Source organism: Amia ocellicauda, chromosome 18 (genome assembly GCF_036373705.1).
Source record: "Amia ocellicauda isolate fAmiCal2 chromosome 18, fAmiCal2.hap1, whole genome shotgun sequence".
NCBI classification, from domain to species: domain Eukaryota; kingdom Metazoa; phylum Chordata; class Actinopteri; order Amiiformes; family Amiidae; genus Amia; species Amia ocellicauda.
In genome coordinates this window covers 12,296,377-12,314,352 of record NC_089867.1, presented here as the reverse complement: position 1 = coordinate 12,314,352, position 17,976 = coordinate 12,296,377, and the positions used below count along the sequence as shown (strand labels likewise).

Here is a 17,976-nt window from a genome sequence, read left to right as displayed (position 1 = left end):
TCAGCATGGGGCTTGAATAAATAAATAGACATGTGCACGCACAAGAAGCAAACTCACTAAGTTACCCAAGAAGAAACTTATATAATTTTGTAATAAAGAACATTTTATTTAAAATACAGACAAAATAAGCATCAAGAGCATATAAAACTATTTTCTTTAACAAAGCTGAGCATATAATACTAAATTGCAACTCTAAAATGAAGTTGACCTAGGTGTTGTCAGTGTGAGGGGTCCTGGGTACTGGGTAGTGTCGCCAGCTTGTAACAGGGTTGTGTGGGAATCCTTAACAGCACTGATATGACTGTACTGAATCAAAACAACCAAAAAGGCATTTTACAGATACCCTTGCATGCTTACGTGAGTAAAATGACAAATGCAACAAAACTACCTAATTGCAAAGTAACCCCCTTAAATGAGAAACAATTGTGTGGTTCTGTATGTATTGTATATTATTTGCTCATAAACAAACAAACATGACCATTTAAAAAAAAAAAAAACATAACATAAAATTTGATTTTTTTCTTTTTTTAAACCAATACAATATAGTTACCTGTATTGTTCAGTTTAACTGCAGGTCAGAAGAGCACAAGCAGTGTCACTGGGTCACAGTGAAGCAACGCAATTAGAGGGAACCCAGTGGTGCCCAAAGGTTCAAACTACAGAAGGAAGCATCTTCAGTGCCAGTGGTAACAGTGTTACCACTGTGTTGTAGCACTGCTGCTCATGACCTCAAGACCAGGGACAACACGTGTAACCTGACAATAATACTGCTGGGTAGAGAAGATACTGGTACTGTACCACATGTCTAAGAACTGTATTACAATATGTGAAGCTACACAGCATACAGAAAAACTCAGTCAAAGCTAAACAGCATTTTAATCCAAACAGGACAGTTTCAAAATAATGTCAAGTTAAGGCTATAACTGGATCTAAACCAAAAAGGACACGTAGAAAGAGGTTTAGTAAGACACTACGAATATATATTCATGAGCCTAATAATGTTTAGTTCCTGCCTGATATTTAGAGACGTACAAGGCAACAGCTTTATTCGTGAGCCACCTCAGCTCCTGCTCCGACGGATTACACAATCTTTAAAAGCTGCAAATACCTGTTCTCATAGTTACCAGATACTGGTCTCTCCCACACAGCTCACTTGAGGTACAGATTTGTCATTTTCTAATGAGTGCTTGAAGGATTTAGCGATAACTACAAGTTCAAGTTCTTACCAGGGTAAAAAAAAAAAAAAGTTATCCTGCCCTATTATTGAAGTCTCCTGAATACAAACCACTAATTTGTTTCTATTCCTTTGGCAAGAGTGAAAACATATGCCCTTCACCATACAAAACTACACAAAACAAAGATAAAATAAAAGCAAAAGAGGACCTCAGTATTTTTTTATACATAGAAAAGCATTTAGCAAATGAGATAATCCATTCAAAATACACATAATAAATGTATCTAAAGCCTATAAACACAGAGGAAGAAATATCAATACTCATCCAACCTAGGGCACATTATTTTCAATGTTTAATTGAACTACTGCAAAGTTATTGCTATAATATGAAAATCGATTTCATAAAAATCACATTTTTATTCATAGCCTATACATATTTTTTTTTTATGCCTTAAAATTGGTGTGTAACAATATTCAAGTATTCATAATTTGTTCTAGCCAAATGGAATTAAAACAAAGAAGAAGATCAAACATGTAAGAATAATCAAAGTGTGTAGTTTGTACTCATGATGGATGGGACTGCAGAATTGGCAAAGGTAAGAATATTAATTTATTGCTCTGTGCTCTAAAGGAAAATACTGCAGGCAATGCCAAACCGTTATCCAGTGATCAATCCAGTACATTATATTCTAGTCTGATCCAGGGGTTCGTTTGAAATAGAAATGTCCAATTAGGACATATTCACAACAATTCCGTCTCATACTGAGGCTTTTCCATTTGATTTAAACTTCCTGCACGCTTCACACTGTAATTCCCTGTATAATGCACCCTGAGGTAAAGGTTATTCATGAAAAGGAGAAAAATGGAAATCGCAGAAAATGTCCTTGAATGTCTTTCACTGCTCATTACTCATCTAAAACATGAAGGCCTGTGCTCACTGAATCCGATGATGCATTCGATCATTACGTGTCTGAAAAGAGTAATAAACGAGTGCACACTCCCTATCTCCGCTCACACAGGAGTCAATCATTGTTGTACGGTGGTGATGCGTCAATTTTGGAATTGAAACTAGTTCGATTCGATCCGATTTTACGTGCATTCAAAATGACATTGACCAATGAAAAATGACAAAGACGTGGATTGATGGAAAAGCATATCTGTGTGTCTAACCATCAAGAACTATACAGAAAGCATATGAAGAGTACAAAGACACAGAGAAGAAATGCAAAATATGGCAAGCTATTGCAGAGGATGGTACCTATTGATGGAGCTAGAGTTCTCCTAGACGAGTCTGCTTAAGCACATAACAAGAGTGACCGTTGTTATTTACAAAGATTTGCAATTTCAAATAAAAAGTTGAAAGCTGAACCATGCACTCTGCTTTTGTGTCCTGTTATTTGTTTTGTTTTCACATCTCATTATAGTTGAGGCGTGAACCGTGGCGTAGCTTTGAGACAGAAGCCAGCTCAGGAATCGTGAACGGCTATGTGTCTGGTGTGGTTTCAACAGATCCAATGTGCGGACAACTTTTCAGATGGCAGACTACAAATGACGGATGGGATCCAGTGTGCAATGGCCTTTAATGTTTGCACTGTAGAAGTTTAACTGGTTTTCAAATTACATTCGTTTTCTAAACAAAAGAACAAACAATAATAGCAATACAATTTGTTTGAATGTTGAATGGATCTCTCTCTTGTTCTGTACTCAGTTCATACTTTCTCTCAAAACTATGCTGTGTAACACTGGTATGAGTGTCATTATATTAAACATTCCCAATTCTCAAAGCCTGAGCACATTGCTTTCATACCAGACAATTGATTTATTGTTCTTGCATAGCTTTAGCTATACCTAAAGGAACCCTCTCTCAGATTGTACAGTTAAACGAAGGTAAATAAAAGGGTGTAATTTGCTTATGGGCAGTTTTAAAAACAAACAGGAACAATAATAGTTCCCACAACGAGTAAACACAGCAGCAACATGGAATTAAGAAAGAACCGCTTGAGGCGGCAAGTTAAGAAATATACATTAAAATTAAATACTCACATTTTTGTAAATGACTGTGGGAAACCCATTAAGCAAACATTCACCACAACGCTCACTCACTGCCAAGCACACCTGCCCTTGTGATCAGATAATACGAGCTCATCAAATGCTTTCAACAATGTGTTGGGACAAGCCTTAATCTGCTTAGACTGAGTTGTGGAGCAATAAAAAATAAAAACAGGTTCAAAGTGAATGGGATAATGCACTGACGATATCATTACCTCTCTGGAGTTGGTTACCTATCTTTGGCAGTTTTGGAAACCTTGAGGACTTTATAAATGTTATTTTGGAACAGGGTGGTAAAGTGAGGCCTGGAATCCCTGCCCAGTATGGTGCAGAGAGGAATTTTCCCAGCATGCTCGGGGTCCTCAACATCCCAGATCTCAGGCATGCTACAGCCAGGCCTGCAAACACACACATTGTAGAACCTTGTTTTAGTACAAAATAAAACATAACTGGAGCTTGCAATACTAAAGGTGCAATTGACTAAAATACATACATGCTACAAATAAAAATGCATAACTTCTGTTAATACAAGTTTTAATTAATACTAATGAGGTACACTTAAGGTATGAGTAAAACTAAATTAGTGAATTAAAGGTTTATCAGAAATTGTCTACACACACAAGCAGTCGTATAAAACATGGTGTGGTATCAGTCTTTTTTTTGGTTTGTTTTTACTAAAAAGAGTTTTCATATAGTGTGACAGCATGCGGAGAGTGGTGCATGAAGTGAGTTGCTTTAAGACCACGCAGTCTCCCCATCTCCCCTTTCACACGCTGCATGACGGTGAAAACCCCTCGTCACACACCTGTCAGGCTGAGAGGTGCGCACACCTGTCCTGCATTAAGCACCAGCATAAAAGCCCACCACAAACACTTGAAAGCAGACAACCGACTGACTACATGACAAAACATCTCCTGATTGGGGATACGAATATGAATGAAAGCATTTTGTATGGATGGGAGAGCTGCGATTACTCACAGTAAAGGTTAAATAAACACACAGTAGGACTCACAATGACCAGTGATTCATGAAGAGGATAACTAACATTAAATCACACAGGTTAAATTTCAGCTTTCCAAGAGTTGGTACCCACGCATCTCATTGAACAATTCAGCCCTTGAAGCTCTCAAAAACTGCTCAAATGCTCAAAAGTGTGTATTTGAGATTTTGTACACGTATAAACAGTGGTGCAATTACAGAAAATTATACGTTTCAAGTAGCTGCTACCAAACAGTTTGTTTAAACCATTAGCGTAATCGCTTTGATGCCACACAAATACGAGGAAATCAAGTTAAATTCATGAAATCAAATCTACTACTACTACATAAAACTACACTGTATGGTAAGAGACGAGTTACCTGGACCGCCTTGTGCACCACGAGTCTTCCAGTATAAAGTAGTCCACTCCGAGCCGGACTAAATTAGACTTCACCTGTTCTGCTGGTTTGCGGCTGTACATGGCATACACCAGTTTTGTCCTTTCCCTGAAGGAATAAACATTCAAAACGTCACTGAATGCAAGATGTTGAATTTAGTTTTTAAGCTCTAAATGATAAATTTTACCAAGTAACTTTTAGTAACGAAAGTCCTTTGTTATATATTTACTGCTCATAGTTTTATTTCAGTACCAGCTTTTGAATATCAGTCATCATAACATCACTTTATAGAGGGAAGAGAAAAATAAATAAAAAAACTACAAGCAGAAGAGTGAAAGATAAAAGCCATCCCGCTGCAGAGCTCTATGCTGTGAGAATATCCTCTGCGTCAATTCTTCTAACTGAATTTTCTGCTCCACTGTGTGCTTAGACAGGAATTCAATTTGCATCTCAGCAGCAGCTTACCTGAGCCCGGCGTCTTCATAATGCGGATGGTTTACAATAGGCCTGTTGGCGGATAACTTGACACTGGCCATTGTGGGCATGGCTCCAGCAAATACAGCATCTGGAAGATATTTTCCCCATCACTCAAAGCACAACAATACTCTACAGCCATGACGCCTGCCTCAATAGAAAGAGGTCTGTCCTTTTGTAGGTGGACAATGTATTTGATGGAGGCCGTTTTTGTGAAGCCAGTTCAAGCTCTGGGAAGAGGTCTAGTATTAGCCACTGCAGATCTAACCATTTTGTGATGAAGACATGTTCTGTATTTTCTCCTCAAGTAAAGCATTTTGTTATTGAACACTTCCAGAATTAAACATCTGAATACACATTCAAATTCATAAATACATTCTCCATACTAATCTCTATACAAAGCACTTAAAATGTATGAATTACAGAGCATTTTAATCATATGCCATCAATTTAAGGGTGGAGAGCCAGTCCACACTCACCAGGCCTGGTGTTCTCCTTGATCCACTCGATCACCTCCTCCTGCGGCAGGTTACTGAACTCTCCCATGATGCTCCACTGGTTTTGCACATTGGCCAACCCTTGAATGGCCATGAGGGAGAGGATCCCAAAGACCAGAAGCTGCTGCTTGTATTTCTGCTTTATCCAGCCAAAGAGCTGAAAAAGCCAAAGTTAATGAGCAAAGTATTGATCATAATAAATAACAATATTATGCTGCACTCTTCACAAAAACAAATATACATTTTAGCTGCAGTACAGTTAATCTTATGAGATGTCTTGCTCTGAATAAGTTGGAAGATGGGAGCGATGATGTCTTGATCAACTGTAAACTCTGACCGCACTGTACAATATCATGTTTTTATTTGTATAAGTTACTGGGTATAAGTTTGTCATTTCTGATTTGAAGCCTTGATATAAAACAACCCCATGTTTTGTATTCATGTCAATGACAGCAGGAAACGCAGTCTCTTATTTAGCTGATCTTGAACAATGTACAGTTGATGACTTGAATGCCTGTCATTAAATGTGAACATTTTAATTTTATCTTGTGATTACCTACCTGTCTCGAGCAGATTAACGAGGCCATTATGCACATGTGAGGCGTGAGGAAAAGCTTTAATCTCATAATTAGGACCGCTAGTACCGTGAATGCAATTAGCTGCAAAATGTGGTAAACCAGCTGAAAGAGGGGGGAGGGACAAAAATTCATTAGTAGGCAATAAACACAACATAGCACAGTGTAAACGTTTCTGTGAGAGGTTTACTGCCAAGATAATATCACTCCTTATGATGAGCAAATAATGCATGTGATGAAAACTATTTAATGGAGGTGATTATCACTGAAGAAATGGCTTTATGCGGTTAATTCAGTGCTATCACCTGCGTCCGATAGCCTTTTTCATTTGTAACCTTTTAAATGTTCCTGAATGGCAGTTATCGCTGAAATTAATTTTACTGCATTATACATTAACATAACTGATATTTAGAGGCATCCCTCGGAGACGATAAGGCTGTGAGCCAGTGGGAACTGAGTCCAATGCAGTGGAAGATGGGCAAACCATCCTAGAAATCATGTAACTAATTTTAGTCATAGATAAGAGTCTCACCTCTCCGTTTGCAAACTGTGCTGGCCTGAAATAAGAAGCAAAGCTTACAATTAGGTCCCAAAGTGATATATTGGTAGTAAGGCATTCCCTTTGTGCTAATAAACAGCATTGGGCTAATACGTGGTGCACACTACTTTAGAAAATGATTATATAATCCAATCAGATAAAATTGATACATGTGGATGCGTTTCATTATGCTTGATTAAAAGTGATTTCCTATCGCAGGTAATCTACAACAAAAACGTTCCTTACCGATCCTGTTGATTGGCTTTGGGTGGTTCAGTCTTTGTCCATCTTAAATATGTCCAAACGTCTTTTATAGTCTGTAAAAATAATAATAATAAAAGCTAAATATTTTAAAGCATATGCACAGTTTGGTTCACTAGAGTAAACCCACACACTGCTAGGCAACACGTTTTTCAGGAGCAGTTATATCATGCTTCTCAATTTAAGGTGGCAATATAGAGAAATCACTATACGTTACAAAATCACAACTTTAAGATGGGTGGATTGTAATAATGAGGACAAACTCACACTTGAAGCAATCGCAGCAAAGATGAGAAGATTTACTGGGAGCAGCAGTGTTTTCATGTAACGCAGAGGAGTCTAGAAACAGAAGAATGTATTTAGGAAGCTGAAAAGATACTTAGGTGATCAAAATACCTGTAAAAACAACCGGAACGTAGACTTGGACACAAGTTACTAGTGATTACTTCAGTATCCCAACATACCTCCTTCTCAATGAAGTCAAACTCCGCTGCACAGGTGTACATCATGGTATCAAAATCCTTGTAGCTGGTAAACTTGGATTTGATCAAACTGCTTATGTGGGCCTTGGAAAGAAAGGAGGGGAAGATAAATAAATACCTTTTCCAATTGAAAAGATATTACAGTCAGTTATTACTCCACTCAGCTCACCAGTACATCCCCAACACAACCGGTTCACAATTTGTTCACAATTAAGACTGTTCAGAAGCAGTGTGAGCTAAAATGGATTGATATCGGAGAAATATTCTGATAATACTAGTGTCATAGTTCTCCCAGAAATGCTGCACAAGATGTTAAGTTTAATACATTCATGTAGGTGTGTAGAAAACATGAACATTTTTGTTTTTTTCCTTACATCATCTGTGGCTCCAAGAACAACAGAAGTCAATCCCTTCAAAATGACTGTGGATATTAACCAGCCAAGGCCTTCTGTAACCTGCAGAGGGAGAGAGAGAGAGGGTTAAAAAACACAGGCTTAGAGTGAAATTAACACCAGATATAAAGTAAATCAAACCTTGGTAATCTGCAATGGCAATATTACGGTGAAATCTTTGCTTTTCAGCCAAAACGTTTTGGCTTCAGTGCTATGCATAACTCTGCTAATGATAAACAAAGCAATAACAGTAATGATTTTGTAATCATAATACTTTTGGAGAAGTACAGATTAATGAGCCTTAACTTACCCAAGTGACAATTCCTGGTTTGCAGTATTTAGCAATGTCATGCCTAAGTGCAATTATGCCCTGGAAGATAAAACAAGCAACAGGTTTTAAAAAATAAATGTCAGGTTTTTGTTTGCAACACAAGAATGCCATCTTGTCTTCACAAATAAATCTTGTATAATGCAATTTAATCCTTCAACTTACCCAAATTGATACCAGCGAAGAGGCATAGAAAGACGTCAAAAGCATGGCATTTCCGAACATTAAAACGAAACAAGCCAAAAGTGAAATCTGGATTGAAAAAAAAAGAATAAAAAAAAAAAGAATTTAAGATACATGTTTAAAATTACTTTTGTCTATAAGAAATAGACTGTGTGTAACAGAGCCGAAACAAGACTGAACTTCTAATTTTGACACATTAATGCATTTAATTACATAGCCGATATCGGCATCACTGTCTTTTGGGTAAATTGATGAGTGTTTGAAATGCTAATATATTACACTGGAAAACTGAAAAGATCACAGCGTCTTGTCATTTTTGCCATCTGAGAAACCGTACGATCCGGTTTTTAAAATGAGCTCTCCTGTCAGTTATTCAAATAAATTAAAACTCATACTAAACTACTTAAATTACAGAGACATTTGATTTTATGCACCACACACATCTTTTCATCCAAACAGAAACCAACACAATGGCAAAGTGTTCAACCTTGACTTTGGCCAACATTACCGTTTGTTTTCTTTACAAAAATGTAAATACTGGGATTCAAGAATAATTAAATGATTATTATGCATTGTGGTTTACTAATTAAAAATAACTTTCATTCATATATGTTTCCCTGTGCAGAATAGATAACCCTGAATTAATTTAGTCTAAGGTTCAACTTTGCCATCATAAAGATAAGAAGATATATCCTGATGACCATAATAATAATAACACAAACATACATACATACCATGTGGGTAAGTAAGAGTGTCTGCAGCTTGGCAGCAGCCAGATACCCCATGATGTAAGATGCAAATAAGGATGCAATCTAAAATAATAAAGCACAAAGAACATTTACAAACTCAAATAAATCAGAGCCTTTGAAACAAAACAAAATTGAAATACAATTCTCAGCACAGATTGATGATTAAATACATAAATAGGGAAGTGAATCTAAAACTTTAATATTCAACATCCTTATAAGGTTCTTTAAATTGCATCGTTTTCAGACCTAAAGCTCTTCATTGTAGGTGTTGTATTAACAGTTTAATGAATGAAATATCATCAACAAAAGGGAGATGTGAACATCCCTGAAGACTATTCTTGTCATCTTGGCACACAGGAAACCTGATTGACACCATCTGTGTGTCCATTTCCTCTCTGTTGAGTAACACCATTATTTTTGCCAAAATTCGGTGCATCGACAGGAGAGCTGTGCCCGTAGTTCTCAATCAATACGTATCAATGTGCGTCTCTTCTCTGTACCTGAGTGAGTAACACGAACTGGGCAAACTGCCAAGGCAGCATGAAAAAGACATTAGAAACACCAAGTGCTACGAAGGCTCCTTTCCCAGGGTTTGGACTCCTTAAAGAGAACATGGGAAAAAGAACAAAAACATCAGTATTCAGACTGACAATCTTACTGTATCCAATTTGTACGAGTCGTGTACATGATTTTAAAAACAGTTTTACTTTCATTGTATTACATCTAATGTGTGTACCGATTATTTATTAACATGCACTACCGGATTAAAAAAAAAAAAAAAAGCAATCACAGCCCTTAAGTTGATAGGAGGACAACTGGAACATCCTTTCTGTGGTGCAATCACTTGACTTTTCACCAACTTTGTGTGTATACACTGTCGGCAAACACAAATGGGCCCGTTTCTAAGGCAACAAGTGGGGGGAAGGCTGCATCTCTGGATAGTTTTCCATTATAGGAACAGACTGAGTAAACATACTCAGACAAGCCAATTCTCCCAGAGATGCACATGAACCATATTCACAAGGGGGCTGGAATCAGGGAGAACATATTTGAAAATAATTAAAAGGGGACTGTTTCATTTTTGTTTATTTAAATAATGAAAAAAAACTTTTAGCACCATTAAATACACATCTAAAAGGGATGTTCAGAGCATTTCCTATGGGGCTCATCTGAGAAAGAAAATACACAACAAGATCTTCAAAATGATAAAAGAAAATTTAAACAAAACAACCAGGCTTCAATATCAAATTCTTAAGCAAGTGAGTATCTAAAGATAAGTGGGTCGCACACCTGAGGATGTGAGTAAGAAGCAGCAGCTGCAGGACCAGGAATGGGTAGGAGAAGCTCTCGCGCAGAGGAGGCGTCCACATGACCCGCGTACTCTGAGCAGGAGACACAAGACAACGCACTGACACCGTGGCTCGCGTGTGGGACAGCAGCGCCGCGTACAGAGGAGGACGGAGCTCAAACAATTCCACAGTGACCGATTACGGTTTCATTGGCAATGACCCTCTCACATCTCATGCATATCAAGCAAGTCTCAATTCAGAAACATGAACATGTTCTATATGAAAGCCTGAAAAAGCCATTGGTGGTTTTTGGTTTGTTTTTTAGTTGAGTCACTCTCTGGAAATACATGCATTTGTTTTGTGTTTATATATCCCAATACATTCCTTCTCTTTTACCAGTCAAAGAACATTTTTGTTCAAATAAAAGCAGTGTTCAGTCTTTGCAGCGTAATCATAGGACCCTGTGAAAGTAGCACATGTAAAGCTAGGTTTATTGTAAGAGATATGAAAGACAACAGTGACTAATCCCCTTAATGCAGATAAAGTCAAACTATGCAGTATTTAAACTAAAAAGTCTGTGTGTAAAGACTTACCTCTCCATGATTAAAAAAGAAACACAGGACTGTGACAATACCACCAAGTCTACTTCCACTAGAGGTAAAGATACAAACAAAATAGTATTAATAACAGCTGTAATTTTCTCTCAGTTAAATAACATGTTTATTAATTGAGCTGGAGTGAGAGCACTTTACAGGCTCAGGGCTTTTGCCACTAAACATGTCCATCATCCTCAACACAACGTTCAACAAAAAAATTATTAAACTGGTCATTCAATTTACCTTAAATAGGTCCCATAAAGGAAAAACAAGCTGAGCATTATCCCATTCAGTATAAAAACAAATGTAACATAAAAGTAAGCAGGATCTCCAAGGCCTAAGAAACAAGAGGAAAACAGACAGACAAGTTAGGATGTTCACATCGAGCTGGAGGTTTAAAAGATCAGTAGCTTTCCTGCGAGGAATAACACTGCACACAATGCCTTACACTTGAGGTACTCCGACATGGTTTCTATGCCTTCTTCAGTTTTACGCATGGCAGAAATAATCCTTTTTTACAGTCAATGGTCATCACAGACTTAATCAAGTCACAGGAACTTTTAGAGGCAAGCGTAAGTGACATGAACTGGACTAAGGGTCTGCATTTTGAATTTCATTTCGTCGTCGTCTTAACATCTTCAGACAACCATGCAATTTGTTCAACAGAGAAGCTTTAATATGGCACGGCGGTAGGAGTGCAAGCACATGCGAGAACATATGCCATAATCAAGTGTGTGTTGGCTAGTGTGTTAAACAGAACACGAGATGTGCTTTTACAAAAAATTAAAAAGATCAGTCTTGCAAAGAAAAAATAGCATTTACTTCAGGTTTTATGAAGGGAATAATTGTTTTTGATCTTCAAATACAGACTACTCAAAATGTGCTTTAGCAGAAAAATATACCCTTTAGGTTCGATGATTTACCAAACATGTTGAGTCATCACAGAGCATTGAACTTTTTTGTAAAGAAAGTGGTACTAAACAATAAAGGCCCTAATTGTTATAATCATCTATGATTTCTTGAAATGGTGTCAGGGAAAAGGTGATGTTTCTTCTTCAGGATCAAACTGAATATGTTCCTTAGGGAAGCACAAATGAAGAAAAAAGGAAACCTATATTGAAAATGTACATTCTGTATTCCTTTGTAATTAAGTTCTAAGCATTAAGACAACATGTGCTCAATCTTTTTAAACACATTGGCCACAAACCTCATCCTGAAACTGAAGCAGGGCAGGGCAACCAGTTACAAAGAACTCTTCTTGTTGAGGAATGCATTTAAACTGGTGTCTCGGTACACAAGACACAGATGGGTACACTTACCTTCACAACTTTCAACAGGATTCAGTCCTTCTCCCCTGTTGACAGACCAGCACATCTTAGTCGCAATGCCAAAGAAATCCATTGTACTGGTGTAAACCCTGTACCAGCTGGCCAGGACCACCTGCAGGAAAAAGAAAGAGGCATACAAAAGATCAGCCAAGACCCATTTTCGTTTTTAGTGTGGGGGAGGGGAGATTCAGATCTTGTACGCAACTTTCACTGCTTGTTGGGGGCAAAAGTATAGAATAAAACCAAAGTGCCATTCAGGGTATTAATCAAGTAGCCTACACAAATGCACACAAAGACACATTGTGCAGAGAAGGTAAATTCAACTGCTAATAAAACCAAATGGGTCAGCAACATGCAGGACTATAATACTAACAAAGCCCCATGATTCTCGTTTATCATTAAAGAAAGTATAAGCCCACACTTAAAAACCATCAGAAGCGACTCCGGCCCGGCCCCTGACAAAGTAGTCTACTCTTGGGGGCTGATTTCCCTCCTCCAAGGGACTTTACTATAACTGTGTGCCACTGGAGATTGGGAATATCAAGACTCTCTTTGAAAGCAAGTCTTAAAGGGCTTGCATTTGTGCCCCCCACCCACATATACAAACTCTGCGGCTCTCACTGTTATTAGACAACAATTGATTTTTGTAAAGGGCTTTGGGATTGACTGGCACGGAAAGGAACTAAACACATTAAATTTAAATGGCTTTATACTCTATTGTACAGCATGCAGATTTTTTTTCTGTTCAAAAATTAAACTAATCCTTGCTGTTCTTTCTATGTGTGAGACTTTGTGATCCTTTTAGAGTGGAGATTCTCAGACCATAAACTGGATTTAATAGGAATGGCCATTTGTTAAATGGTCTCTTTATTTGTACAGAAAAAGCTGCTGCTATATAATTGGAAGTTGTGAAATACAATTTCAATAACGTAGGTAATGAATATATAATTAAGAATACTATTTTGAATATAAACCACATGTTATCAATGACACTGTCTGAAGAGAACATCATCTCTTGATTAGAGAATCTGGTCTGCTTTGTTAAATCTTCTAAAGTCTAAAACTATGAATGACCAAAAAGGTATGATTCAATGGTTTTGTAGAGGGTAGATTACACACACACACACACACACACACACACTCAAACTAAATGCTTACCTCTGGGTATAGATTGAACCTCTTCAGGGTGTTTATAACAAGAGGATACTCTGTGAGTCTGTCGTTCATTATCGAAGAGAGACCGTTTAGGAAGGAAGGCGCTTCAATAATAGTCTTGAAGTAGGAATAGTAAAGACCCTGAACAAAAGACAAATTGTGCATTTAATACTTACATTTTTTTAACTGAAAAAATATAATTTAGTGCCCAAGCCAACACTGTAAAGATGTGGCAGAAGGTGTAAGTGTGAATAACAAGGCTACATCAGGACACGTATGTTTTCAAGGCTTACCATTTCTGTACGGAAAGCCATCTCCTTTTCCAAGGTAGAAAGATGTGAAAAATGGCGATCATTCTCAAAGAGATTTGAAACATGGTACCTGCCCAACGAGAATACAGCAATTGGAATGCTTTCATGAGAGGAGAAATACGTTTGTTAAAATATATATATATATATGTTTTTGTTAGCATATTCATAGCCAAGGTTTTAAAAATGTATTCACATTTATTTGACTGGTGTAATTTCTAAACAGTAACAAAAGGTTAGCTAGTTCATTTGGTCTGCTAATATCCAATTAGCATCTATTGGCATGCCAACACAAGACATCCAGTTATACTTACCAGTGTAAAATGCCAGCCACAGCAGCTGAAAGAGAAAGTAAATCACATTTAACACATTATAAAATGTCCTTCTAAAAGTCTTTAGCTCCTCCGATTATAATTTTTCCAAAGTTAATTAAATTATTTTGTTTTCTGTAGCAGTAATAGCCAACAGATACACCTGTTATCTTTAGAAGAGAACTGTTCCTTAAAACCTAAACCAATATTGTAGTGCCATCAAAAACCTATGAGCATCTTATCTCAAGAAAGCAGACCTCCTTCGGTTATTTAAATATCAATAGAAACGCAAGACCCTCTGTCCACAAACACACACAGACACCTGACCGCAGCTTCAATCAAATTGATTTAGGGGAAGAAAGTAGGATGCAGATACCACTGTGCGCTTGTCTAGTTTCCTAATTTAAGATATTAAAACAGGAGGGTACAAATAAGTGGTTATTAGTAATTTGGCACAGTATAATACATTGGAAGTTACACATGAGGTTTTTATATAGAAAGAATTCAGACGCGTATTGTTGTGTTTTTAGAGCTGTAGGACTAAATCTTTTAAGCCCAGAAAAATCTCAGCTGTGAAATGATGAATATTAAACTGATTAACAGAATGAACTCCATTCAGTACCTAAAACCATAAAATGCATATCTGTAGCACTGTAATAAAGGTCTTAAATCTAGGTATAAGAACACACCTTTGAGATGTATTCAAATGAGAATCATTGAGCCCATCAGTAGAATAGTCATGGTTCCATATAGATTTACATCCAAAATGCTAGATGTTTTATAGTGATTTAAAGTGCTTGCAATTGCTTTGAATGCATTATCATCATTTCATTATAAAAAGTTGAATCATTCAAGAGCTAAATTGCACCACATAGCAAACACAGCTGCAGTCAGAGTCTGTGAGGAACATCCTTATTATGAGAGAGCATGCATTGCAGGATTCAGGGGGATAGGCTATATTGCAAATTAACCGTTTACTCTTACACAGTCTAAACATAATTGTTACAGAGACAGTTAACATAATTACAGTACAAACAAGCATAGTGACGATGTGGCACTTTTCATACCCTGCGCACGGTACGTTTTGCAGAGTGTTACAGATGCCGCACGTTGCTTTAGTTCGTTGCACTTTTATTTAGGATGTATAAAAAGGGGAAGAGAAACAGAAAAAGTGATGTTGTTGTTGTTGTTGATGCACATAGACTAAAGCCGTTTAAAAACCACTTGCACTTCTAACACTGCCATTAACACTCACCCAACCCCTTGTTTCACCTGAAGGGATGATGCATTACAGTTCTGAGTGTTTAAATCTCGCATCTGAGATCAAAACAAACAACACCACCGCTAGTAAAATGCTGCTGCAACGACAAAGAAATCGGGCAAACTCGATGTGGACACTGATGTTTCTTCTATATAGGCTTCAATAACACGACAACCTGCCCCCTGCACTCCTGTCCGACAGTGTGACGGTGCACACATCCAACTTACTGTTGTTTCACATACTGAATGGTGTACGTGGATGACTGATCGCCCAGTTAGAGAGGCAGTACGAGGAAGACAGATACTCACCCAAAGCCAGGGTGATGCCTATCCTTATGCAAGCGGGCAGACTCAGGCCCAGATGATGTCTGATGCTAGCGGGGACGGAAAGCAGTCTGTTTTTGTGTAGTTGTGCGCTGTTGCAGGAGGCGGGCTTGGCTTCCCTCCCCGGCCGTCTGCCCGGAGCTTTACCCCCGCCGCCGCTGCCGCCGTGCGCCGGCGACACACGCGAACTTCTCTCTCTGTCGGCTGGGCTCGCCTGGGCATGCTGTTCCCTGCAGTTCTGCCTTCTTGTTTTTACCGCCATGTTTTCATACCCCCCAAATCCAGGAAGCAGTTAAAAAAAAAAAGAGAGACGGGGCAGAGAGCTCGCAGTCCCCGCCGTGCCCTGTGCAGCACCGCGCCGCCGCTGCCTTTGTGCCGGATCCGCACATGCGCCCTCCGCCGGCCGAGCGGCGCCACTGCAGCGCAGCCGTGGACCCCCGCTCCCCGATACAGACGCATCCCCTGAAAAGTGCAGCAGCAGCAGCATCATCCTCTCCTCTCCACACTGGTCCATCAACCCCCATCACACAACCACCCTTTTAATATTATTATTCTTTTTTACTGAAACCTGGTTGTATATTGTTACCAGAATATATGCATTTCTGATGATTTGTCCAGGGCTGCTGGATTGTCTATAATACCTTATTACACAGAATATACAATTTCTTCATTTCAATCTGAATCCCCCCAGGTTCAAAAACAAAAAATCCCTCCATACAAATGTTGCCCCCCAATCCTGATTTAATTCATACAAAAATGTAATGTAATTGTGTAAGCTAATAAGACATTTAGCATAGAAAATATATAAACAGATCTGCAGCATTCATGTAGGAAGTATAGTTAGGCTTCATGTTTTATTGGTGATGAAGATAAACATTTTAAAAAGCGGAAGAAAATGTGTTTGTTAAATACAAAAAATGCGTTCACCTATGGTTCAGTCTGTAATGTCAGATGCCCTCTGTGCTGAAGAAGACTAGTTTGCGCAAATAAAGATACAACAGAATTAGAGGAATTATTAAGTAAGTTATGTATGTATGCGTTCAATACATGTAACTGTTTTTCATTATAATTTCGGTGTATAGCGTATATCTTCAAAGCATATTGAAAACGTATCCACTAGATGGCGATCAAGACTAATACAAATTTTCCCAAGGCTCTTTACATTCACAATTAACTGCAAATGGTTACATAATTCTGGTGTTGCTTATGGTTATATTCAATAATATGTATGTATGTATAATATGGGGTTTTGACTGAAAAGTTGCATGGAATAGTACTTATGCTAAGTTGTATTCTATATGATTCAGTACACACAACCCACACTGACATAAAGCTCTCCCCATTGTGAACCCTGCAAACCATGCTAAGGTGAGCTCATTTTATTTTGTCAGTGCACATTGGGAAACAAGACAACATTTCTACACTTCGCTCCGGTGGACTAATGAAACAAGTGTAAAGTGTTCTCAGTCACTTTAAAATTACTTAATGGATGTCTAAAGCAGAAAACAAAAACTCACCTATTATTACTATTAATTTAATTGTGAAACATACAGTCATAGGAAATGAAAGTAGATTGCGGTTATATTTTGTCATATGCTTCTGCAATCATCAGTGACTCTCTTGCTGATCTCTATTCTGGCCCAACCCTTCTCTGAGAATCATACCAAAGGGACCCTACAAATAAGCACCATATTCTGGAGAGCTGGTGCTCCTGTAATCTCTTTCAGGAAAGACCCTATGTGTGGTAGATATGCAATTTTAAATTAACATTGGCCTCATTCTAGTGCTTGGTTACTGATGAGGTTTATTTTACCCTACTTACTTTCACATTTCCTCTTAATTTATTTATGTATGTTGTTTCCCACCATATACAGTGCATCCGGAAAGTATTCACAGCGCTTCACTTTTTCCACATTTTGTTGTGTTACAGCCTTATTCCAAAATGGATAAAATTAATTATTTTCCTCAAAATTCTACAAACAATACCCCATAATGACAACTTGAAACAAGTTTGTTTGAAATCTTTGCAAATTTATTAAAAATAAAAAACAAAAAAAGCACATGTACATAAGTATTCACAGCCTTTGCCATGACACTCAAAATTGAGCTCAGGTACATCCTGTTTCCACTGATCATCCTTGAGATGATTGGAGTCCACCTGTGGTAAATTCAGTTGATTGGACATGATTTGGAAAGGCACACACCTGTGTATATAACGTCCCACAGTTAACAGTGCATGTCAGAGCACAAACCAAGACATGAAGTCCAAGGAATTGTCTGTAGACCTCCGAGACAGGATTGTATCGAGGCACAGATCTGGGGAAGGG

The 17,976-nt window shown here is 38.0% G+C and overlaps 1 protein-coding gene across 1 annotated transcript; it reads right to left on the bottom strand.

The window, feature by feature from the left end:
* Positions 1-85: 85 nt before the first annotated feature.
* Positions 86-16,018, bottom strand: dpy19l1l (dpy-19-like 1, like (H. sapiens)). The gene is made up of 22 exons (XM_066690982.1): positions 15,635-16,018; positions 14,069-14,093; positions 13,740-13,827; positions 13,450-13,587; positions 12,283-12,403; positions 11,207-11,300; positions 10,961-11,018; positions 10,369-10,460; positions 9,579-9,678; positions 9,064-9,141; positions 8,312-8,398; positions 8,129-8,188; positions 7,801-7,881; positions 7,409-7,510; positions 7,212-7,283; positions 6,930-7,000; positions 6,678-6,702; positions 6,131-6,250; positions 5,553-5,727; positions 5,065-5,164; positions 4,582-4,707; positions 86-3,621 (listed from the first exon to the last, which is right to left on the bottom strand). Exons 1-22 carry the CDS (start codon positions 15,909-15,911, stop codon positions 3,453-3,455), a joined length of 2,259 nt encoding a protein of 752 aa, XP_066547079.1. The 5' UTR covers positions 15,912-16,018; the 3' UTR covers positions 86-3,452.
* Between the last annotated feature and the right edge of the window lie 1,958 nt (positions 16,019-17,976).

Excerpts from the sequence above, each read along its gene's own strand:
- dpy19l1l (XM_066690982.1), bottom strand. The coding sequence starts at position 15,911 with ATGGCGGTAAAAACAAGAAGGCAGAACTGCAGGGAACAGCATGCCCAG. Across the intron at positions 8,399-9,063 it reads CACTCTTACTTACCCACATG|ATTTCACTTTTGGCTTGTTT; the intron begins GTATGTATGTAT and ends TTTTCAATCCAG. Across the intron at positions 7,284-7,408 it reads TTGACTTCATTGAGAAGGAG|ACTCCTCTGCGTTACATGAA; the intron begins GTATGTTGGGAT and ends TTCTGTTTCTAG.